The 24070-nt window shown below is 36.4% G+C and overlaps 2 protein-coding genes and 1 long non-coding RNA gene across 11 annotated transcripts in view; 1 reads left to right on the top strand and 2 right to left on the bottom strand.

The window, feature by feature from the left end:
* LOC116237983 (uncharacterized) overlaps nt 1-1191 on the bottom strand; it is a 342684-nt gene extending 341493 nt beyond the window's left edge. For all 7 annotated transcript variants that reach the window (XR_016465937.1, XR_016465941.1, XR_016465938.1 and 4 more), the window contains exon 1: nt 1076-1191. This is a non-coding gene — a long non-coding RNA (uncharacterized LOC116237983). The remainder of the gene's footprint in view (nt 1-1075) is intronic.
* An 82-nt stretch (nt 1192-1273) lies between these two features.
* On the top strand, nt 1274-17772 carry NEIL3 (nei like DNA glycosylase 3). Its single transcript, XM_031607427.2, has 10 exons — nt 1274-1489; nt 2549-2664; nt 3792-3926; nt 5018-5231; nt 6127-6201; nt 8286-8452; nt 11531-11700; nt 12641-13052; nt 15200-15374; nt 16208-17772. The coding sequence occupies exons 1-10, from the start codon at nt 1373-1375 to the stop codon at nt 16382-16384; spliced, it is 1758 nt and encodes a 585-aa protein (XP_031463287.2). The 5' UTR covers nt 1274-1372; the 3' UTR covers nt 16385-17772.
* Nucleotides 2883-24070, bottom strand: part of AGA (aspartylglucosaminidase) — a 35755-nt gene continuing 14567 nt past the window's right edge. Inside the window, exons 10-13 of one of the 3 annotated variants that reach the window (XR_016465935.1) lie at nt 15598-15918; nt 5167-5266; nt 3766-3829; nt 2883-3071 (exon numbers count right to left, since the gene is read on the bottom strand). The gene's annotated coding sequence lies outside the window, so the exon portion shown is untranslated. Of the gene's footprint in view, nt 3072-3765; nt 3830-5166; nt 5267-12973; nt 12989-15597; nt 15919-24070 lie in introns of those variants that run through there. The other 2 variants (XR_016465936.1, XR_004168845.2) reach the window with 2 other exon arrangements.

Here is a 24070-nt window from a genome sequence, read left to right as displayed (position 1 = left end):
ATACAGTATATTTAATAACAAAATAATGGGAGTTGTTGGTATATTTTTAAGGTGTATACATGTGAATATAGAAAATTATGTTAAGCAGTGATTTCTAACTGCCTAGGAAAAACAGTAAGGTAGGAAGAATGTGGGAATAGCAGAAGAATCAGTTTAAGTTTCTCCACAACTTGGATTCCTGCTCTCTGACTAGTGAGTTTGATTCTCTCATAGTTATTGTTTAAAATTCTAATGGTAACCACAAAAGAAGTGGAAAGGGGTTACATTTATTGGTATATCCTAATTATATGGCATATATATTTTTATTTTGGTAAACTTCACTTAGTCACACCCTTTAAAGGAAATAGCAGTTATCCTTTCAGGAATTGCACATTGTAATCGAGGCCTGAGCCTTGATACAAAACTGGGTACAAACTGTTTATATAAGAAATAATCATCACAGAGATGCTTGAGTACACCCCACAAGGTGCAGGTTAGAAAATTGCATCCATTGCTCTATCTTTGAACCTAATGTCCTTCAGTATTTTGTTAAGCTTGTGGAGTTTATTATATCCATTCTTACCTAAACGGCAGCAGGAAAAAGAACATTTTCCACGTGTACACAGACTTGAACTGGCTGCAAAAGCCTGTTAAATATTGACTAAGGGCTGAAATTAGTTTCCAATTGTGCATTAAGTTAATCCTACAAAAAGATGCACTTGCAAGGCTGTTTTGGGGAACAAAAGGAAGACTGCAATCACTAATCAGGCATTTTATAAGGGCATGCAGCTCCAGGATGAGGGGAAATAGCTTTAAACTGGAGGAGGATAGATTTAGACTGGATATTAGGAAGAAATTATTTACTGTGAGGATCGTGAAACACCAGAACAGGTTGCAGATTGAGGCTGTGGATGCACCCTCCTTGGAAGCCTTCAAGGCCAGGCTGGATGGGGCTTTGAGCAACCTGGACTATGGGAGGTGTCCCAACCTACAGAAGGGGGATGGAACGAGACGATCTTAAGGGTCAACCCAAACCGTTCTACGACAAGAAGGTATAAGAACTGCATTTTTAAGAACAAAAATAAATAAGATATACCGTGTTTTGTCTGAAGGGTCTCGCAGAACAAAGCCTTTGGCTTAACGTTCATACGGCTTTTGCTCCCAGCCGTGAAAACGGCTCCAGATTCAAACCACACCGCGTGCCAAGCGGGGCGGCGCTGCGAGTGCAAACAACGCGGTGACGTGCCGCGCCCGGTCCGCCCCTCGGGGCCCTTTAGGGGTACGCCGGGACATTCATCCCTAGCGCAGCCGCGTTCTCCCTCGGCGCTCACCAGGGCAGCCCGGCAGCTCCACCCCACAGCGAGCGGGAGATTTGAAGGGAAGAGGCGGCGCCATGGTGGAGGGCCCGTGCTGCGCGCTGTTCGCGGAGCGGCTGCGGGCGCGAGTGCGCCGGGGCCAGGCGGTGCGCAGCGCGCGGGGCAGCGCTCTGCCGGCTGGGGCTCGCGCTGCGGTGAGGAACCGGGTGGCAGCTCCAGTTCTTGGGTGCGCGTGGTGCTGGGTCCCGCCAGGCTGGGGAAAAGCTTTCAGAGGCGTTCTCGTTTGCTTCGGTTCAGACTTTGCTGGGGCTTGTGAACCCTTCCGGTGGAGAAATGGGTTGGCGTATAGTCTGGCTCTCAGTAGGGGTGTGATTGGGGCTGTTTGCAACACCTGTTTGTGCTTTGCTGCGGGGGGCTGTGTGTACTTTCATTGTAAGTGTGCTGGGTATCCCCGAGTAGATGGCTGGGGAGCAACCCGGCATGTATACATCCCCTTCGGGTAAGGCAGGGTAAGAGAACTTGTGATTAAGGCTCAGAAACGTAATGCCTAAACAGACTTAAGAAAGAGTGTAGTTCTAGGTAAATCTGTTTAAGTTATGCCATCAACAGGTTAGTCTGTAGCTTTGTATCCCTTAGTACTAAGCTTTTCAAAAGTAAGGAGTTACTCTTCTAATTTCATAGAGAAATGTCATTCCCTTCAGTGCTCGTTATGTACTGCAGCAGAGGTCACCTCAGGTTGCCTTTATTCATCAGAAAATGGCCATCGTGGGCTGTAAACCATAGCTGAGGCTTTGGCCACTGCTGAAACAGTACTATGGGGAACCCACACTGTGCTATTAGTGCTGAAGTGGCAAGGATTTAACTTGGAATATTTTGAATGTCAACTTCATTTTTCATCCCTGTCACTTTTTATTCTGGTTTGTTTTAAACAAACCTGAGCAGATTGAAGTAAAAGGAAATCTTGCTGTGTAGTATCTCACTCAAATACTTTTATTAGAAGGGATTAACAGTTGATGTAAGGGTGAAATGAGAGCGCTTTCTTATTTCTACAATAGTTGAAGTAAATGATGTTCATGCCATGCAAAAAAAAAATTTTTTTTTCTGTTCAATTAAAAACTGCAGAAAGGGACCTTCAGAGCCCTTGAGACCCCACTCAGGGGGACCTTGACAGATGAGGAAAATAAGCAGTCAGAAGCTTGTGAAGTTCAGTGTTTGTTCATTCTGTTTTAATCTTTTTGTGTGCTCATTTTCAGACTGCTGCAAGTGAGGAGAGAACCACTAGTCATGATTTCCTTACTGGACAAGTTTTCAGGGGTGTGGAAACATTGGGAAAGGAATTTTTTATGTATTTTGATCAAAAAGCCTTGAGGTAAAAGATAAGAAAAAGGTTCACTATGCTAAGGGGGATCTTTTTTTTGTCTAAGGGGGTTCTTGTTTTTGTCATGTCCAGAGATTTGGAAAGTTAGTGTTATGGAGAAACTTCTGTACAGCCTCACTTTAAATGTTAAAGAGAGTTTCAGACTCTATGTAGCAATTTGTAAAGGAGTCTTTAATCTATAATAGTACTTTCAGTACAGTAGTTAACACAGTATATCAAAAGACTCATCACTCAAAGTTCATTCTAGAGAGTATTACTGATGGTTTAAGAAGGTCCTGATGGTTTAAGAACCCATTCACGTTGTATAGAAGACTTCTAACTGCAGCTTTAAGATGGTCATATTCTCCAGGCTTTCATAAGACAATGTCTTTGAGGGGGAAGTGCGTTGCTAGTGAACCCTTAGGCAAAAAGTAGATCAAATAAAAGCAGTCTTGCAATGCTGTATGGCACTAATTGAAAAAACTTATCTTTTTACTTTACCACAAAAACAACAAAAAATCACCATCTTACTACTAGCTATAATTGAATAATAGATCCTAAGTTTAATTAGTGTTTTTTTTTCTATTTGTAATTAAAATAAGAATTCTGTTTTACTTTATTTCAGCACATCAAAGTAATGAAACACAATAGAGTGAAATCTTGTAACTTTCTTAAGGCCTTCTAATATAAACGTAGCAATGATCATGAATTATTTTTCTTGTCATGGCTGGCTATGACTTTAACGTTTCTTTTAAACAGTGTAGTGAAGCTTGGCTAATGAAATGATCAGCTATTACGGTGAATGTAGCCTTTTAAAAAAAGGAACTTTCTGGAAGTTTTAGTGCAATATTTTGGTTTATACTTTTCTTGACTAGTTAATGGCACTTCAGAGATGTAAATAGGTAACAGAAGCAGATGCAGCTGGAATAACTGAATTAACGGAACTGATGTAAGAAGAAAGCCTTGGTCACGGGCCTTTGAAAATTAATGAGTAATGTTTCTCTTAGTGACTAGAACTTATGTACATGCTTACCAACTTGGTTAGGTGAGAACAGCTCCTAACTGTAAAAACTAGACTAGCAAATGCTTGAAAACATTGTTAAGATTAAATACCCATAAGAATTTTCTTTCTTTCCAAGGATTCACTTTGGTATGAACGGTTCCATGCGCATTAATCCTGATGGAAGTAAAGACAGAAATGGAGCATTACCAGTTTTGGAGATACAGCTTATAAAAGATACTATTTGTTTCTTTGAGGTGACAGTAGAATATAGGTAAGGCAGAAACTAACCATCTTCAAATGACAACAGAAAACAACAAAACAAAAGAGAAAAAAACACAGCTTGGTTTATAACATTCTTCTAAGGATGAAGTAAAAAACAAAAATCAGACCTTGTTAATTGTTTGGCTGAGACACATCATAGATAAAAGAAATTAATCCAAACTTACTAAAATGTTTATTGATATGGATATCTAATTTTGTCACTTTTGTACCACAGTTTGCAAGGAGCTAAAGTAGTTCTACACCATAGCCTCATTAGATATTGTCGAGACTGGGAATGAAACTTGGATTTAATTCAGTCCTTCGATCTGAAAGCTGAAACCCATTACTTCTTTAATTTTAAATGTAACTTTCTTAGCAAGAATAAGTATCTATAGCAATTACTGTTTTCAAACTTTTGTGGCCCCAAGGTTATGTTTGTTGGGTTTTTGTGATAGCAATTTGGTGTGGTTTTACTAATTAATATTATGTAGCTATATTTGTCCTTTAGCACTGTACTTCCTGCTGATAATAAAACTAATGTAGCAAGCTTAATTTTAAAGCATTTAAATTGTTCGGTGAAAAGGAACATGTAAATTCAAGTAATATGTCTATATCATACGTAAGCTTAATACTATGGAACAGATAAGCTTCTGCAAGACTGAAACAGCTTCTACTGTATTTTCTTGCAACTACATGTTCTTCAGTTTGTAGTTAGCTTAAAAAAAAACAAGGTTTAAGAAAACATATTTTCTTGTCATGTTGAAACCTGCTGAACCCATATACCTTATGGTTGATGATCCAAACACATGATTCTTATATTGCAAATAGTTTTAACTAGTTTTCAAGCTAATTTGAACCAAATGAGGATGGTTTCTTGTATGTTGGACAGATACTTGTATGTTCTATGTATGTATCATTGAACCTTTTTGTAAGGGGGGGGTTAATATAATTTCTGTGTCTCTTCTCATGAGTGGTATTTTCATATTTTGTGTTATCTGCAAATAATAACCTGTTACACTTTCATATATTGTTTTTTTTTTTAAAGTTGCTAAATTGTAAGTAAAACAAAATATACATTTTTTGTTGGTTTTTCTTTTCCAGAAATGTAGCAGAGTGTGAGCAGAAAGTGAGAATGATGGAAAGCTTGGATGTCTGCTCTCCAAAGTTTAGCTTTTTAAGAGCAGAAAGTGAGGTAAAGCAGCAGAAAACACAGATGTTATGTGATGTGTTACTGGATCAAAGAGTATTACCTGGAGTTGGAAATATCATAAAAAACGAAGCACTATTTGACAGCGGTCTCCATCCAGCTGCTAAAGTAGGTGGATTGCATCAAGATTGTTTTCAATTATCCTAGAGTATTAGGAGAATAAATATAAAGTTAAACAAAATTTTGTTATCTTCTAATCTTCCTTGTTTTCTCATCTATCATTAACTAAATTGTAGTTCCAACATTCGGATTGGAAGGACTTGATATAGCTTTCCTTGAAACCTGTTACTGTTGCTCCTGTCTCCCAGGTTAGACATTTATTGTACCAAGCCTATCTTACAGCTTGGAACTTCTTTTCTAGGGAATTAATTTAACTTACAAGTCCTGATTTTGTCCAGCATCGTGTTGTGCTGCCTTTAAATTGTCAGCCTATAAATAAAATTAAAAATGCCTGGGGTTTCTTTGCTCATGTGTTTTTCTATAGCTAGTTCTGTAGAATTAGCAAAGGAAACTGAGATTACATAAAACGTAGAGGAAAGGAGGTGAAAATAGTAGGAGTTACTGTTAAAGATAATATTTCTGGAAGTTCTTCATAGAATCAGTCTGAATTTTAACCCTAATTAGAACTGTATGATTACATTCATGGATATGATGACTATCCATTTGAAGTGAGTTCTAGGTTCAAGGGGAGTCATCTCTATATTCCCAGCAGAGTGAATTCAGAGTTGCTAGCTCATATGATTTCTATGATCAGGAACTCTTAGATCAATAAAGAGGTAGACCACTGAAGTTTTTAGCTAATATTTTGCATGACTGAGGCAAAGTGCATTATTTGTTATTCACACAGTGAGTTTGCATGGTGTAAAATACAAAAGTGTACTATTTTTTCCTTGCTAAGAGAATTCATTGGAAAGTGTTTGGAGTGCCCATGTCTATAAAGATCTCTTTACTGATGTCAATTAATATAGCAATATTATAAAAATCACACTTGTTTTATTTGTAGGTTTGCCAATTGACAGATGAGCATATACGTCACTTGGTGAAAATGACACGTGGCTTTACCCTGCTTTTTTATAAGGTATGGACAGATATTTCTAAGAAACCTCCAAAACTTGATTACAGCATCACAGCTGTATTTGATCAGTCAGGGGAAAGAGGAAAAGAAATGAAACAAAAAAAAATGCTTCAGTGAATAGGAGCCTTGTTTTGCAGGTTTATTGCAAATTGCCAAGAAATGGAAGAGTGGGAAAATCTAGACTGTAAGAATGTGCAGAACTTTGGCCCAGTTGCAGCAGGAAGTGTGACATTCACACAATTCAGTACAGTTTTGCTGTACAGGTGAAGTCACTCTGAATGTGTCAGAATTAATATAAGTTAAGCACATGCATGTAAGGTGGTAACTCTTCAAACTGGGAGCTAGAGGTTGCCCCTGGAAATTTTTAAGGGAATTCAATTAATGCAGCTTTATGAAACTTGAAATGCTAAGTGCATTTATATGAGTGAATACATTGTAAATGCTAACAACATTTCTTCCTAACTATGACAGTTTCTTTGGTTGATAAAGCAAAATAAACTCAAGGTCAATAGGATTTCATTTCTACCATTCAATAGGATTTCATTTCTTCTCTTGTCAACGCTGTAATTCCTGGTGGCTCTTCCTCTTTGCAAAACAGAATGAAAGAACTGGGCCTAATTCTTGTATGTTGCTGCTTTCTTGTTTGTATGCTTTTCTTTAAGCTGCACATGGAGGAATGAAATGCTTGTCTGTTTCTCAAAGTTATTCATGAAAGACAGGGAGCTAGTGTTGCTAGAAGTTCTTTTTGGTAAGCTTGGAGGAAAAAAAATTAAAGTTTCTAATGCATTCTTTCAATGGTAGAGCTTATAAATGTAATTCATTTTAGTCTATTTAAATCTCTGCTTTCTGTTAACCTGTCAAAGAGTAGTGATTAATCTAGCTAGATTTGGAATCTTTTCATCATCCAAACTTCATAGGGAAGCCTACTAATAAAGAGAGAGCAAGTGGTTCTGCATCGGCATGTAATACTAAGAAGGGTAGGCATGTCACAAGCATTTAGACTAACAATAAACAATTTACATTTTCTGTAGCTCGGTTTACATATCTTAAATTTTTATAACTAAACCTACCAAGTATTATCAGCTAAGTACTTCTTAAGGATGAACTTGCCCCCAAAGCCTCTTGAAGATAAAAACATAACAAAAACAGATTAATATGTGGTAGTGATGATCATTGTTTATAGAATGTTAGTATACTGTAATTCTTGTAGTAATCATTCAACACTTTGACTTGCAGTTTAACACCTTAAGATACAAATATGTGGTGCCTAGTTCATATAGTAAACTGCTGTTTTTGTCTGATTTTAATAACTAATGGAACAAAACTAATAAAAAATGGAGAAATTTACAGAAAAAAAAAATTGCTTGTGAATATTCACACGAACACTTTATCAGTAATACCTTCTGACTGAATTACTGGCTGTATCTCTACTGGGCTCTTCCTGATTTTATTTTTTTTTCTTTCTGTCAGTTTCAGCTGGAGTATGCCTGTGTTGACTTTGCATGAACTGCCTCATGAAATATGCCTGCTGACTTTGGGGTCTCATTAGGTCACTGTGCCCTTTGAGTTTGTTGTGTTCTTACTTTGACATGTCTTTCTGCCAGCTCTTGGGGATGGGGATCTTGCCATTGTGCCAACTAGCATTTCACAAGCCAGCCTGTCTGGTGTGATGAGCGCTAGGATGAAACTGAGCAACTTTACTAGGCTCAAGCTGACTCCTATTCATTTTCTCTGCTGTGTTGAATGGAGCTCATGAGCTCTCCCAGTGTTTTTTTGCAGCTGACAGGTCAAAGAAGACTGGTGTTAAATCAAAGCTAGATGGTCCATTTAAATGCAAGGGATCCCTAGCATATGTCTGCTGATGCTATGCTAGTATGTCTTTTTGTGTCTTTCTTTATTCCAATACTCAGAAAATTTTGCACCAACAGGACGTAGCCCTCATGAATATGCCTCTAATGTCTTTGTTTAGTCATTAAGCTATTAGTCTGCACAGCTATATTTTTATTTTCATTTCAGACGAGCTGTAGAAAACCTACCATAATTTATATAGTATCTGTAACTTGGGTTTTAAACATGTTCTATTTTAGTGCCGCAAGACTGGGTCTCCACTCTACAAACACTACAAAGTATACAGGCGCCAAACCTGCGGTCAGTGCAATGAGAAAATCACTGTGTGTCGTTTAGGAGAGAATAACAGGATGACTTACTTCTGCTCTCGATGTCAAAAGGCTGATCCCCAGCTTGTCAACGTTAGGTACGATGATAACTTTATAACACTGAAATACTGATGTCCTGAAAGTACTGTTATGGTAACAATAGAAAGCAAATAGAATGGCTGCATGCAAACCAGTCTGTGTTTTGTAAGCTCACTTGTATTTATTAAAAAAAATAAATAAATAAAATGTTTTGGCCATTGTTTAAAATGGTTAAAAGCTTTAATTAGAATGCTTGGCTTAAAGATCCTTTCTGTTATAAACTAGCTAATCAAATGTGAAAATCATAAAAATAACAGAAAGTACTCAAAATTATTCACTGCTTTTAGAAAAATTGTTCTCTCAGTTAGACACTTAATAGGCTCGGATGCTTACATGTGAGTGAGTTGAATGGCATGAGGAAGGTAAGAATCTGTGTGTCTCTTCTTGCTTGTAGGAAGGCTCTCAGGAATATCTAAGCAACTACATCTACATAATTTTGTTCTAGATGTAGAGAGATGCTGAGGAAAACTAAGGAACGTAAATTCAGAATGCAGCAAGTACTGTAGAGCTTCAGAGTTTTTTTTTCCCTCCTTAACAGTTCTGGAAAGCTTTTACTATAAGTGTGACAGAGACTTTCAGTTCCATATAAATTATGCTAGCAGCAGCCTTCCTTTTATTTCAGAAAAAGCACAAAATGTGTTTGATATCACAAAAGGGCAAAAGGTAAAAGTTTCAAAAGCACCTTACTCACAGATTCTTCCACACCTAAGTTATTCTAGAAAATTTTCATCTGAGGCCTCAATCTTGCTTTTTTTTTTTTTTTTTATTGAGCTCTGTCAGTCTGATGAAAGACACAATTTCCATTTGAAAAATTTTGTTTTCATTAGTGCATGTGTTTGTGCGTATGTATGCATAGAGAGTTTTTTTTTTAAGAAGATTTACGGAAAAGTATAGAAGTTTTACACAAAATTATCTTACTCTGCCACCCTAAATTCCAACTTTCTTTCAAAATTCAGATGGCCAAAAGGATTTTGCTTAAAGCTTAAAAATCACTTCTCAGTGCAGATCAAACATAGAAAATTCCAGCATAGAAGATAAATATTTCACATGCTGATAACATCAATCTCCTGGGTTGTTGTGTTTTTTTTTTTTTCTCTGAAAGTTATGAGAAGTACTTTGAAAAACAGTAGGGAGGTGGAAATGTTTCACTGAGTCACACAACCACGAAATTATACATGGGGAAGAAATAACTTTCTCTCCATTCTAGAAAAAGCAGTATCTTTCTGAAAACAAACAATTAAGCAGTGGTATATTTTAAAGTTGTGGTAATGGTAGCTATAGAAACATGAAGGCTGCTCTGGAAGTATTCTCTCTTATTGTCAGCACTAGCAGCAGTGAAGTGAAAGACAAGCCATGTTCTGACAGCCATGCAGATTGTTACGTGAGTGGTATGTAGATTCTCATTCATCAGTGATGAAAATGGGTAGCTACTGGTAGTGACTTTGTTGAAAAACAGCTGAAAATCTGCTCTATCAAGTAGTGTTACTGTGTTCTTTGGATCTGTGGAAGTTCCTCAGAAATAAATAGAAGCCATGCTTTCAGAGTGACCTTCCTGCAAGGCTGTTTCCAGTACTGTCTTCATCTTTATTGTCAGACTGCTACATTATACTGCTCTTTCTGCTACCCAGAAAGTGTACCACTTTAAAGTGTCCTCTCTCAGGTAGCTTTTCTGCAAGTTCAACCTTTTCATGTTTGAAGGTGAACAGGAGCCTATGTAATCAAACTGACGTGCTACAGATCATAAACTGTGGAGTTTAACTCAGCGATTCCTGGGTTAAGTCCAGTAGCTTATGTTTTTGCTCAAATGACAAAATAAAGACAGGACCCATTATAAGCAAATTTATCAAATTCAAGTGTACCTTGAATCTTTAAAATACATCTTTTAGATAGTGAAATATGGGGAAAATGTTAAAGAGGAGGAGTATTATACTTGTAAAGAAGACATGCTGAATGATTTCTGTCTGATAATACTCATTTGACAGCTGCGTAGTAGAAATTAATAGATAGTCTTTAAAATGGGCATTTTTAAATTACTAGTTAGGCTGTTTTGTTATCTACCCCAGTATATTGGGAATGGTAATGTAATGTCTACCATAACTCCTCTTTATCATTTTGTGAAAAAGCTGTGGTAGGTATCTCAACTATTGGTGGGGGGAAAAAAAAATACATTTTAGATACCTAGCCTGTTAAGGAGAGTGATAATTATAGAGTAAGTATAAGTCTAAGGAGTGTCACAACAGTTCACCAACTACAGAGACAAATGTTTGATGTCTTAGCAAACGTAGTACCTGAAACTTTGCATGTCACTGAACTGATAGTTTCATTTTGCATGCTAACAATTTTTGAATAGTATTACAAAACTAGTCCTTCATAGCATGCAGTGACTGAAACAGTAACTATGGTTCTAGATAAATGTACTAACATATGAATACAGTAATTTAAAGGAAAAATAACTACAGAAAAACTCTATAGAAGCATTTGCAGTACAGCTTTGTCTTAACAGTTATAACTGAACAAGCACCTAAATGTTTAAAAATAAAAAATCAGGAAATGGAGAGACAAAAGAAAGACTTTATAACTTCAACATTTTCAATTATGTTGGCTTTTTGGACAACAAAGTGGCCTAATGGATGCCATTTATGTGAGAGAAAAAAATTGTTGAAATTTGTTAGATTGTGTGACTGTCTGTAGCAATTTTTGATTAGTTCTTCATTCAGTAATGCATCTATGCAATGGATGGGGGAAATGTACAGAAGTGGTTCTCCTTTCTTGCCAAATTTCTTGTAACTCTGTTCAAGGACAGTAGCGAATTTGAGAGAGGCTGGAGCATTGTGTTGCAGAGCATCTCTGTTATTTGTTAACTTTTTGTCAGTGTTAGTTTGAATATTTGTATTACTTGGAAAGATTTGCCCTTTAGGTAAAGAAGAAAATCAAACTCTTACAGTGACATGCTGTTAGGCAGGTATAGCATGCTGTACTGCTTGTTCTCTAGGTTCTTGCCTCCCTGAACATAGCGATGTAAGGTAATTTGTAGAGGAAACGTCACAAAAGACTAACATCATTCTTCTGTTTCACAGCAAACTGCCAACTAGAAATAGCCTAATTGGCTGGGCATGTGGCAGGGGGTCATGTTCTAATGAACACGTAGCTCAGAAATGTGAAGAAGAGTGGACATGTATGCGCTGCACCCTAATAAACAAGCCTTCTGCTGAAGCTTGTGATGCCTGTTTGACTTCAAGGCCGGAAGGTATTGAAAGGTTGCCTGGAGCCCATACTGGGGAACGGAGGGTTGTGGTGCAATTTTTAGAACTATAGAACTGCAGAAATGACTTACTGTGAATTGTATTTATATAACTTTAGCAGACTTAAAGTCAGATGTGGAGGAAATCTTACACAGATGATCATAGAAACTGTCTTGTCTTAAACCCTAGAAGTGTCATGCCTTCCAGCTTTATTTGCAGGTGGGGATTCTATAGACAAGTCTCTGTGGTGATCGTTTATTTTTGCTGGGGCAAAGAGTGAAACAAAATATCATACTTTAAACTCTCATTAAAATTGTTAGACGTTTGCAGCAAATGCCTGGTGGAGAAATCATCAGTGGTGCAGAGAAATAATTCACATTCCTACACGTGAACAAAACCAGAAAGGGAGTAGATATTTTGGTACCCTTTCCAAAGCACTGCTGGATTTCTCAGGAGCTAGTTTTTTGTTTTGTTTTCCTCTGAGTTCAGATTAAGGAGGATTTTGGATTAAATTTGTTGATAACTCCTACTGGAGCTTTAATGCTACTAAGCAGACCTCTCAGTGGGCAGAAAGCAGATGTGAATGAGACCCATAAAGGGACACAAAGATTGCTACTTCTGTGCAGATTTCTGTATTTAGATATTAAGAGATGAAAGAAGTAGTGGACAGACTTTCCTCTGAGACCTGTTTTCTCTCTGAAGAGGAACTTTGTATTCTCCTTCACCTTTTGTAGAAAAGTGATTAAAATGTTCAGTGAAGGGATTTACAGCAAGTTATTTGAGTCAAGAATCTTGTAGGAACAAAAAAGGAACATGTATTCCAAGAAGCCAAGTTTAGAGTTATGTGTGTGTGGTGTTAGGGGTAAAGCTAATCCTATAATCATTCCATACTTAGAATTTTCTACCTCAAAAACTAATGCTGTACTTATTTCACGTTTTGCGTAGTGAGTTCTTCACTGAAGACAGAGGATGCTGAAGATTCCACAGACTTTAATGTAAACCTCATTAAATATCCTTGTAATGACTTCAGAAAACCAAGCAGAGAAATAAAGATCAACAGAAAAGCTGCATTTGGAACTACAACTCTTGTCCTAACAGATCTTGGTAATAAAGCACTATTGAAAGATGACATCCAACTATCTGATGGATGCTCTGAGTATGTTGCTCCAAAAGGCAATCTAAGCCAGAATCAAAATAATATCTACCACTCAGGAATAAGCATAGACAAGTATTGCTCAACAAATGTAACTTCTGTGGCTTCATCTTCTTGTCAGGAGCCTCTATCTTTCAAGCCTGCAAAGAAGAAGCAGAAAACTCATCACATACCCTCTGTTCACCAATATAATGTAACGATTGGGTATGTATTCTAAAATACAAACAAGTTTTGTTATTTTGTAATTACATAAGCCATCTTTATCCCTGAAGATTAATGGAATATTGTGCTGTAGAGTTCACACAGTGCTGTCTTTGCATTTCTGCTAAAGGTAATTTCCTCTTGAGTAACTAAAACTACACTGAGACCTCAAAAGCACTGAAGGATCTAGGCTATTGCTGGAAAAGTCCTGAGTTTGGCATCTGGCCAGTACTGCTGTTAATTGAACATCTGTCCATAGTTCAGGTATTCCCTTGAATAGAAAAGATTTGCTCAAACAGGTAAACTAGCACAGTTCTACCAAAGGAGTTGTCCGATCGCTGCTTGCCTTCACTGTTTGGAGAAACCTTGAAACCATCATGAAAGACAACAAGTATGTAAACTGAAGTGCTTATTAGGCAGGTCATTTTTTTTCTCTACTGTCTTGATTATTAACTTGTTTTCCCTGTGTAAACACAGGATCTTTAGTCTTTTGTTTTCTTTCATTATTTGCAAAAGAATGTATTCTCAACATGTTTCTTAATTATAACCTAAAGAGAAACAGGTAGATGATGGAACACTCTTAAAATGTGCTAGCTATCTAAAAATAAGCTAGAGGTGCTAGAGATGGATTTACTATTTCACTTAAAATGTGTGAATTCTCACACCATAAGAATTGCTTGTGTATTTTAGTTGAAAGTATTTATCAGCTAGCAATTTTCAACTTCTTTCCACGATACAAATTTCTGTTCAAGTTAATTTAATGAACCTACTGTCACTATTTTCTCTTAACTTCCCTCCCTATCCTATATGCAATTACTTCAATGCTCCACCCATCCTGAATTTTAAGTTACACAGCCTGTACAGACACATTCACTCCCAGTGAAGAGAAATGTGAAAAAGTGATGGGATTTTAAGGAAAACTCAGGCAGACATATACAGCAGTAATGGGAGTGCAAAGTAGATTTCACTGATGGTGGTAAATTATACAGGGGGGAACAAAAGATGTTTGTGATATACTACAGAGTTCTTGGTCCCGTGTCTGTTCTGAAATACAGAAGTTTATTTAACGCATTGTTGAAGCACCAGTTTTGAAACTGGACTTACTAGTAAGTTAGTGCTCTGTGAATAAGTATTCTACTTGCTTTCTCAGTAGAAGACTACAGAGGAAAGATGGAACAAAAATAAGAGAGCACAAAGAATAAATTGGATATCAATAACAATAGCAGGTAGTTATCCCAAGGCCACCAACTTACACATTACAGAAAACAAACAAACTTTGAACCAGAAAGCACATAAAGTGTGGGAGTTTCGTGGGGTTTTGGTTTTGTTTTTTCCTGATGAAGCATAGGGAGAATGTTTTAATGAGGTATTGGAATAAAACTTTGATGCCTACAAGACTATAATCTTCCAGACAAATTTCCTAAGCTGAAAACTTTACAAGAATGGAAATAACTAATTGATCTTTTCAGCTTTCCGTGTGGCTTCGTCACTGCTATTCTGCTCTATAAATTGGACTTATAAATATATTATAAATATTTCAAAGAGCATAAATATTCTTCATGTTACCACTTCTAAATAAAACCTTGTGTATTGCATTCACATAATCTGTACCTCAATCAAGAGAGAGAAACCAGACAGTATTGTTCCCTCCCCTTAGCCAGATTACTTCTTGTCAGAATACAAGCATTACAGTAATTTTTTAGTAAAGAGAATAGGAAAATTCTGGGAAGTATACAAATTCCTTCAACTTTTTTTTTTTTTTTTACTAATTACTTGGTATTGATCTTTTTCCTACCAAAAGCAGAATATTTTTTAAAAATGTGGTGGGATTTAGGGTGGGTGGTATAACATAGGTAATATGATTTTTGGTTTTTTAATTAAACTGAATTTAGGAATACATTGAAATAGCTTAAAACCAAGACTAATACTGGGCAAAGCTGATACGATACCTTCTAGATGATCTTATTCACTCCGTGTTATCATTCAGCTTTAAAGGAGCAATAAGTTCCATTAGAGAAGCAAGTTCTTTGTCATTATATGCAAATGTGCACTGAGCATGTAATAACAACAATAGGAGAGAGTTCTTTGGCTGTGGTGTTGGTAATTCCTTTAACATTATGCACAAGTCATCTTGTTATCTGTTGTTACAGCAAACCTCAAGTTAATTCAACAGATGATATTCATACACTGAGCACAGGCCCTCCTCATTGCAGTAAACATGGTCATCTTTGCAAACTCAGAATTGTGAGGAAGGATGGAGAAAACAAGGGCAGAATGTTTTATAGCTGTCCTCTACCCACAGAAACTCGGTGCAATTATTTTCAAGTAAGTATAAGACTTTACAGCCTGTAATGTTTCCCACTTTTTCCTTAATTCAGTCACTTTTTCATGCAGCCACCTTACCCCAATCATCTATAACTGTGCACAAGTGTTTAAAATTCTCTTGCTTTTAGTGAATCATATCTGTTCACACTGAATTGAAACTAAGAGCGTAATTATGACTGTAAGTTTATTGTTTCAGTTACTTCTCTTACATCTGAGAACATACCTGCTTGTGCAAATGCTCTTAATCTGCTTCAGCGTCATGTAAGGCAGATGCATAGTAGAATTATTGATTTGGAGGGACTTGTACAGCTCAGTTATCTTGAGCCTCTGGGTTGAAGAAGGAGTGCTGAAACTTTAGATCTGGACATCAGCTATGTCTCTGTCAAGACAAAATCTTGAAAACCTCTGAGGGCACACATCCCGTAGTCTGTCTGGACTGTTGCTTTCACAGCTGCACTGCTTGCAACTCAGCCTTCATGGCTGCAACCTGTGGTCTCAGCGTCACACTGTGTAAACATACATGACTGGGAAGAGTTTAGGTCACCTAACAACAGAAAGAATATATGAATTTAAGTCAATAATGACTATGATGCCTTAATTTGTAGAAAACTGTGCGTTAACATCAATTAAACTTACAAAGCCTAGTTATAATATTTAACACCAATTAAAGTGTATACAGTTGTCACTAGAGAGATCAGACTATTCTTAGTAGCAAGTTTCTGTTAAGGCCTCTCTTGTTCTTGTAGATCCACCTCCACTTTTAATTTTAAAATAATGAGCTCAGAGCCAACATATATGATAGAACCATACCTAAAAATTATTTCTTTTGACAGTGGGCTGACTTGAATTTTCCATTTTGTCACCATGGCAAGCGATGCGTTATGAAGATGGTGCTGAAGCTTGGTCCCAATAATGGAAAGAACTTTTTTGTGTGTCCATTAGGAAAGGAAAAACAATGTGGCTTTTTTCAGTGGGCAGAAAATAAGCCAGTTACACAGTCTACTCCTTGATGTTATAGTTATTTAAGACATCCTGAGAAATAGATAAGTACAACTCTCATTGGTCATTTCTGTTTTGCTGTTACTTCTGTTTTTCCTTTTCACTGATTGATTAGTCAAATTGGTCCCATAACTAAGTAAGTAAAAACTACAGATTACTCTGTCCCAATTTTAAAGAGTCCTATAACATTAATTACTGCTTGTATGCTGCATACTAACTTGCAATATATTGTGACACACTATTATATTTCCAGTCAAATAATTAAACTGCTTTCTATTTTTCATGTAAATGTCACTGCACTGTCAGCACTGCAAATTTTCAAGCTGATATGCATTATGGAATGGATAACTTAATCTGAATTTGTACTTGAAATTGGTAGAGTCTTATAAATGTAAACAGGAACTTAATGAATAAAATTTACTGCCTTCTTCAATATAGCTTCATGCTTTATTTCTTCAGAGCTTGAAAAGAAACAACAGACTGTACATTTTAAATTCTACTATAGCTGAATGACCTTGCTAGATTTGGAAAACAGACACACACTGCCCCACAGTTAATAACATGACTCTGCAGTTTTCTTAATTATGTTATAAATCTGGATCTTAATATTTGATTTTGGTTGCTATTTAATCTTCTTCCCTAATCCACATTAAATGTGTAATAAAACCATTCCACATCATTCCACTTTGGTGGTAAAACAGAACTGAAAACTTGTAAATGGTTTACCACTCAATATTGCTTTTCTTTGAGCTTTTTTGGATGGAAGGAGTGGAAGGGAAGATGGTACTTGGAATTAAAGAAAACTTAATTTTCCTGAGAAATCTGTGGAACTACAGTCCAGTTTAAAGCCTCAATGCCATGCTGTGAGTGAAACCAATTAATTTTTGTCTTTGCCTTCAACTTCAGAGGAGACTTTCTTCTTTCTCTTTTCAGTAGCCTATGCCACATTTCAAGACCTTTAAATGTTTCCTTATGTGAGGGTAATCTTCCTTTAAAAAAAAAAAAAAATCAGGCTGTGGAAAGTATAATTTTTATGTTGTTTGGTGGATTCTTTCCAACTTATATACATCTTTCATGAAGCCTGTTACTTAAAGTGGGGTACTGAACCCTACCTGAGAACAAAACAAGCTACTTCACATGGTTAAAACTTTTTATATAAAAGACACCAATAATACTTATTGCTACGATGGTACATCACTGTTCTAAGCTAGTTTGTCTTATACATCTAAATCTTTAGAACTGTCTTAATTTACAATTCATTACTATGAGAAGGTGATTATTTTTACATGTGGTTGGGTGTCTTGCACAAGGATAAATCTTCAATGGATCAGCTAAACATGAAAAATACAACTACTTTTGATCATTTGCCTTTAACAAATGCGAAGCTAGAACTTGAATGACTTTTTCAGACTTTGACACTTCAAAGATAACAGGCTGTCTCTTTTTAAATCTTACCCATGAGACAAGAAGTAAATGAGTATTTGTTTACATATAACATACACTAGCTTTAAAGGATTAACTGTTTTTATTAGTTACTGCAGTTACTTTCTTTTGTATTTCCTTATTTCTAGAACATGCTGCGTGTGAAAATAAGTAAATGCATAAGCAATATGGAAATTTAACCTGGACAGTGCAGGAGTAATTTATAAGGTGTATTTACCATTCTTTAATGAAATGTGTATTCTGTCCTGCTTAAACTAAGGAAATGTATACAAGCTAAAATGTTTTGTCCTGATCAGTGGTTCATCCATTTAAAAAGTAATTTCTCCTGAAGTCTGAATACTTAAAATGCATAAGAAATCATCTAGATGTTATTATTAAAACAATGTTTTCTCTTTGAATAAAAGTTGTTTTATTTAAAAAAATATCTGAAACATCTAATTCCTGTTGTTTTTTGTTTGCCTAACTCCAGCTGTTAACATGTGCTAATCCATGTTTATTATCTCAAATATAACATAATAGGCTAGCACAGGCTATCCAGTTGAAGTAATCAGAGCTGTCTGCATATATGTAGCTTTAACAACTGTACATCACAACATGAAAATGTAAATGGCAAAGGGCAAGGACAGCTATAGCTCATCAAACCAGCACCTAGAGGAATTTAAGATGTTTGTACTCCAGTGAAGCAAGAGACTAAGTAAAAGACAGTTAAGTCTAGATCACCACCTGTCTCTGCATAACTCACTGCTTCTGCCAGTGCCTTTTTTCCCCTCCAGCCTGCTACTTTTCCTCCTCCTTAGGGAAAGAGAGCATTATACTACTTGTTTAACAAGCTGTGGCTGATATTTGATATTTAAAAAAAGTTTTTGATAAATAAAGTTGCAAGAAAACTTAAAATACATCCTCCTCAAAAGAAAAGCAACCAAGGGTTCAAAGCAGTAGGTGGTTCTTGAAAGGATCTCTTGTTCAGAAGTCCTGATTTTGCCTTTTGTCCTAGTATTTTACAAATGAAGCTGTTGTGTTTTTGTTTTCACAATTTATCTATTACAGTGCAAATGATGAAATAAATACAAATACTTCAGATTCTTACATTGCTTACCTTTTTGGATGTTGTGTTGCATTGTGTAGCTGTGGGAGCTAAAAAGAGCGAGGATGTGATAGTCAGAAGAGGAAACTGTCTATCCCAAAAGTTTCCTGATTTCAGTTTCTCAGGAAATCTATTGTAAGTAGTTTTAAAATGTAGTCATTTTCAAAGGCTTTGGGCTTTTGACATAGAGTTGTTAGTTTAACCTCCTGTATCTGTACATAGCAAAGAAGCAAGCTGTGTTACAAGTTTCTCCAGGAAGCTGTCAGAACTGACAGACTCACGTAAGCTTCTTTGGCTTGATACATTTCAAACAAGAAGATAATTGCAGCTCTATAGCTAGCTTTACTGGAAGATTTTGTTCATAAGTACTCTTACAATTTTTGGAGATTTTTTAGACATCAGTATTATAACATGTGACAGCGTGACTCACAATGGAAGTTTGTATTTAATATTTTTCTAGCTTTGTTTATGACAAAGCTATCCTCATAGAGGATCAAACTGAGGTCACAAGATGTGAAGTAAAGACTAAACCCAGAAAACCCTAATGCCATACCTATTTTCTGCTCTACAGCAGGCAATTTAGTTACTATCACAGTTTAAATTTAAAGAGTACATCTTTCACTTTCAAAGTAGTATTTATTTTCCAGTTGTCACATAGATCAGAATCACACACTTTTCCTACATTCAGCCCTTTGTGTCCTTATTTAAACCACTTTTATTATCACCTATTTGTTAAAGGCATATGTTTTTCTTAACCTATATATGCACAACAACCATTTGATGGCAATATGAATTCAGTAAATAGACTGAGACGTGGAGTAATGGTGTTACATTACTAATTCACTGAATAATAAATTTACACCTAAAATACATACTCAAGTTCTGAGTCATGACTATGTCACAGCTGTAAATACAGACCTTTACTATTATACATAACTTTATTTCTGCATCCACCCATCTGTGTAAAATGTAGCCCTGGTTCTCACTTATTTTTCTGAAATGGAAAACAAGGAAAAGTGTTTTAGTTTGATGGGAGAACAGAATGTTCGAAGAAGTGAAGACACCATCCTTTCATCTACTAAATATGTGCATGAAATGTTCATTACTTTCACATGAAATCAAAAGGTATTGCAGAGTCTTTCACAGACTTCATAGCAACTGCGGGTCCTCTTTCTCTCTAAACAAAATCCCTTTGCTGGAAGATTTAAGACTCTATTCAACTCATCCCTGTGTCCTTCTGCAATTTTACTTGTTGTCAACTACACTTGTACATGTGATGAAAGCTCAAGTTAAACATCTAGCATATTAATATCCTGCAAGTATTTATTTTTATTCTTTTAATTGACTATGTCCAATTTTCACTTAAATATTCAGAACATACGTTCAAGATCCACTTAGAAAAGGCTGGAAATACACCCTATTTTGCAGAGACCTCAGACTAAACAGTGTTCAGCCTCAGTTTATGAATGAATATAACCGCACACTTCACTGGATTAAAAACTGGCCTATGCATACATTTTGCTGACAAATCTGTACTCGAGGCCAATTTCAGCCATCTGCAAAAATACTCAAAGTGGGCCTTAGCATAGCAGCTTGAACATCAAATCTTCAGGTAAGAACTCATTTGTACTCCATTACTTTGTAGTTTATGCACAGCAAATAAATATTTTCAAAGAAAACTGCATATAAATACTACACTGGACAGCAACTTGAGTAGGAGCTGATCCCACTGCAGAGTCAGGCTGCAGAGCTTCACACCTTGTTTGAAACACAGAATTGGGATCCTATGCAAGCGACCAGTATCTACAGAACTTTAAGTACTTATGGGGTAAAACAGAGAAGGTGGAATTCAGGCAGGTTTAAAAAAAAAAAAACAACAACACAAAACCCTGAAATTGTAATGTGCTTACACAAAAGGAGACAAAAACAAACAAACAAACAAAAAAAAACAAACACAGAGAAGTTAGATCACTAATTGTACACTCGAAACATTATTCAGAAAGTCCCAGCTCACAGCAGTGTGATGCTCGTTCACATGTAATAAATTAGGTACTGCTGCAAATCAAAACAAATAATATTTTTCTCTTTACTCACTGCTCCAGCTTTAGCTAGTGCCCATTAATTTCAAATTCAAAGTCTCTTGAGCCACAGATGAATTAATTTTATTTTTGATTTAATACTATATCAATAAATGAAGCACATGAAAAAATTCAAGCACTTGAACTTTGTTACTTAAATCTCCAAAGGCCAGCTAAAGCCTATTTTACATACAACCACTCACCTATATCTATCACAAAGTCTCTTCAATGTAACACAGTATGCAGGATTGACAGTTCTGATGGTAATAAATACTGAAAAAGGCCATTCTTGAGACAGCACTATTAATCAAGCCACATTCAGCTATTTGGTCAAAAACACCAGTCATTTTGTTAATTGCGAGACTTCAAGTGACAATCAGCTAGCAGGCTCTGCTGATTGAGATGTACCTTTTAATGATAGCTTAGGTGATTACCTTCAATTTCTATTTAAAGATTGCTTAGGCTGCTTGATCAAAATTACTGATGAAAAACTTGTCACTGAGGTTGGCATTGTTTCCTGGGAACGGAAATGATACTGGGCAGCAAATAAACTCTACAGCTCAGTATGCTGCTCTCAAGCTTCCACTCCTGTGGCAGCTCTATAGCCTGAGCCACCAACCCACAGCAGAACTCAAGTCCATTCATCACTGGAGAGTGATGTACAGAGCTCATAACAGCTCTAGTTATGAAAAGAGCATGTTGGGAACCATCTCTGAGATTCCCATACATTCTCCATCCCATTTGTGATTGTACAAAGGGAAAGGTTCCACCAGCATGGCTAGTCAATAGCAATTTGAAATGACGGAATATTTATCTGGCATTAGCACTTACATTATCACAACGACACACTACATCATTGTTATAAAACTTTATGCAAGATTGAATTTCTATTCTCAACTCTGAAAGACTTGATTTTTCAAATTTAGTTAGAATTGTAGATCTATTTTTGAATGCAATTGGAGATACCTTAGCTCAGCTGAGCAAACAGGCACTTATCTCAGGTCTAAACGTCTTCATGATTCAGTAACCAGACAGCCCTGTGATAGACCCCTTCCCCACCCCGACCCCAAAGAGTTCAAATATACCAGTCAGCCAAAAACAGGGTAGTATTTACACAAAGCATAAAACACGGTGATTTTCAATTACATAGTCAAGAATTCACAGTACTCACATTTTCACAAGAGCACTGTGAAACCTCAGTTGCTTTGAAATATGACATTTCGAGTCATATAACCTCCTTATGGGAAAGTCAAATTCATATTTTAATCAAGAGAAAGGCATTAAAAAAATATCTGTTGCACAGAGGTTCTGCACTTACCCATTTTGAAGATGGAAAATGTATATTAAAGAATTAACAACTTAAAAGACTGAAGAGGAAGATGTGACAGGACAGAACAGAAACATGACAACAGCTTGTTGATTAGAAGTCTACCTGAAGTGGAAATTCTTGATAGAAACCCTGATTTCTCACTTCTCTGAATTTTACTGGGGAGAAATGTCTAGGATGGTCTTGAGGGCTGATCATAAAGCCTGTTGAAAGACAGGCACCTTACTTCAGTGTGCAGAAAAGCTGTGAAGAAGTTACTTTTGCCTGAAAATGTACTGTCACCAGCTGAAAAAACTTACTGCACTCCTCAGTTTCCTACTGCATATGCTTTTTTTCTTCCTGCATTATGCTTTGTGTAGGTATTAGCAGCTGGGTGACAAACAAACAAAACAGCCTGTTTACCCATACTCCAAGAAAGAGCTAAAAAAATAATTAAAAAAAAAAAAGGTTTTCAGCCCGACAAGCAAGCTGATGCATTTTTTCGGACTGCAAAAACACCAGAACCAACTACATAAATGCATACTGGGGGGTGGAAATATCATCACTTCTTCACAGGCACCAAAATCTTGATCTAACTGAAATCAAGCATCGAAGTTGGACAAAGTTCAAAACTTAGCCTTCCCTTCAGTACCTTACTAGCTAATCACTCTCTGTGCAGTATAATGGCTTTTGTCGGATTTCATTACCACCACTGTAACTATGTGTGTAGAAGCACGAGATGGTATTCTACACATACCTGAGGGGATGTGACAGATACTCCTCCAAAAAGCTGCAACCAAACTGACCCAGAGCTAATTATTACTGCTCATTGGTCAGCAATTATGAACCCCACAGCAGAACCATTGGACAGGGATGCAGGCATCTGTTATTCTGCGCAAACTGCAGATGGAGGCCAAAGAAGTTAGACTGCTGGATCTGGCGTGAGGATGTTCAGGTGCACTCTAGCTCCTAAACCAGGACTGGCAGAAAAGTAACCACCAGAAAAGACAACAGACAAGAAGGAAAAAACATCACATAATGCTGTTAGCATCCTTAAGCCTGTGCAATAGTGATGTCATCTGCCTAAAGTCTCATTTTGTGAAGCTACCACTTTGACTAAGCAATAACTGAAATTGTCAAAATTATGGGCAGGCAGCAAGATCGTGTGTCATTTCATGTTGACAGGTTCATGAGAATAGCAAGAAATTGGATTTCAACATTTACTGTTTGTTGGCATTGCAGCTACTCTAATATAATTCCTTTTCTACTTCACAACATGAAAATCAGTCTTCAGTAACAACCAAATTAACAAAACATTACTGTATATGAATTAGACATGTTTATAATAAATTTTACATTCACCCTTTTAATCTACAGTGCTGTATTTCATCTATTACTGTAAATCCTTAAGAAAAAACGTAACTTAAGAATTAATTAGGCAACAAAAACAGGCAAATTAATTCCATGTCACTTCTTAATTCTCAGAAAGAGCGTTGCTGATACAAATATCAATTTATGGAAAGTTTTAGTTGCTTTGTACTTTTCTATGCCAATTAAAGCTTCAGAGATTATTATAAATTTGCCATGGAATTTTTCTCATAACAGTGAATATCCAGGAGCAGTGTTAAGCAAGAAGCACAAGAAGAATTTTTATTGTCAAACAGCCTGTCACATTGTACTCTGTAAATAACATACACCATAAATTGACTATTCATGAACAAGCGTTTACGACCTAGCTTAGAATAATCCTAAGTGCCATAGTGCAATCACTGTGATACAGTCTCTC

The sequence above is a fragment of the Phasianus colchicus genome, chromosome 4 (assembly GCF_987193195.1).
Source record: "Phasianus colchicus chromosome 4, bPhaCol1.hap1.1, whole genome shotgun sequence".
NCBI lineage: Eukaryota > Metazoa > Chordata > Aves > Galliformes > Phasianidae > Phasianus > Phasianus colchicus.
Note: the sequence above shows the minus strand (reverse complement) of the source record. Positions and strands in the feature narration are given on the sequence as shown.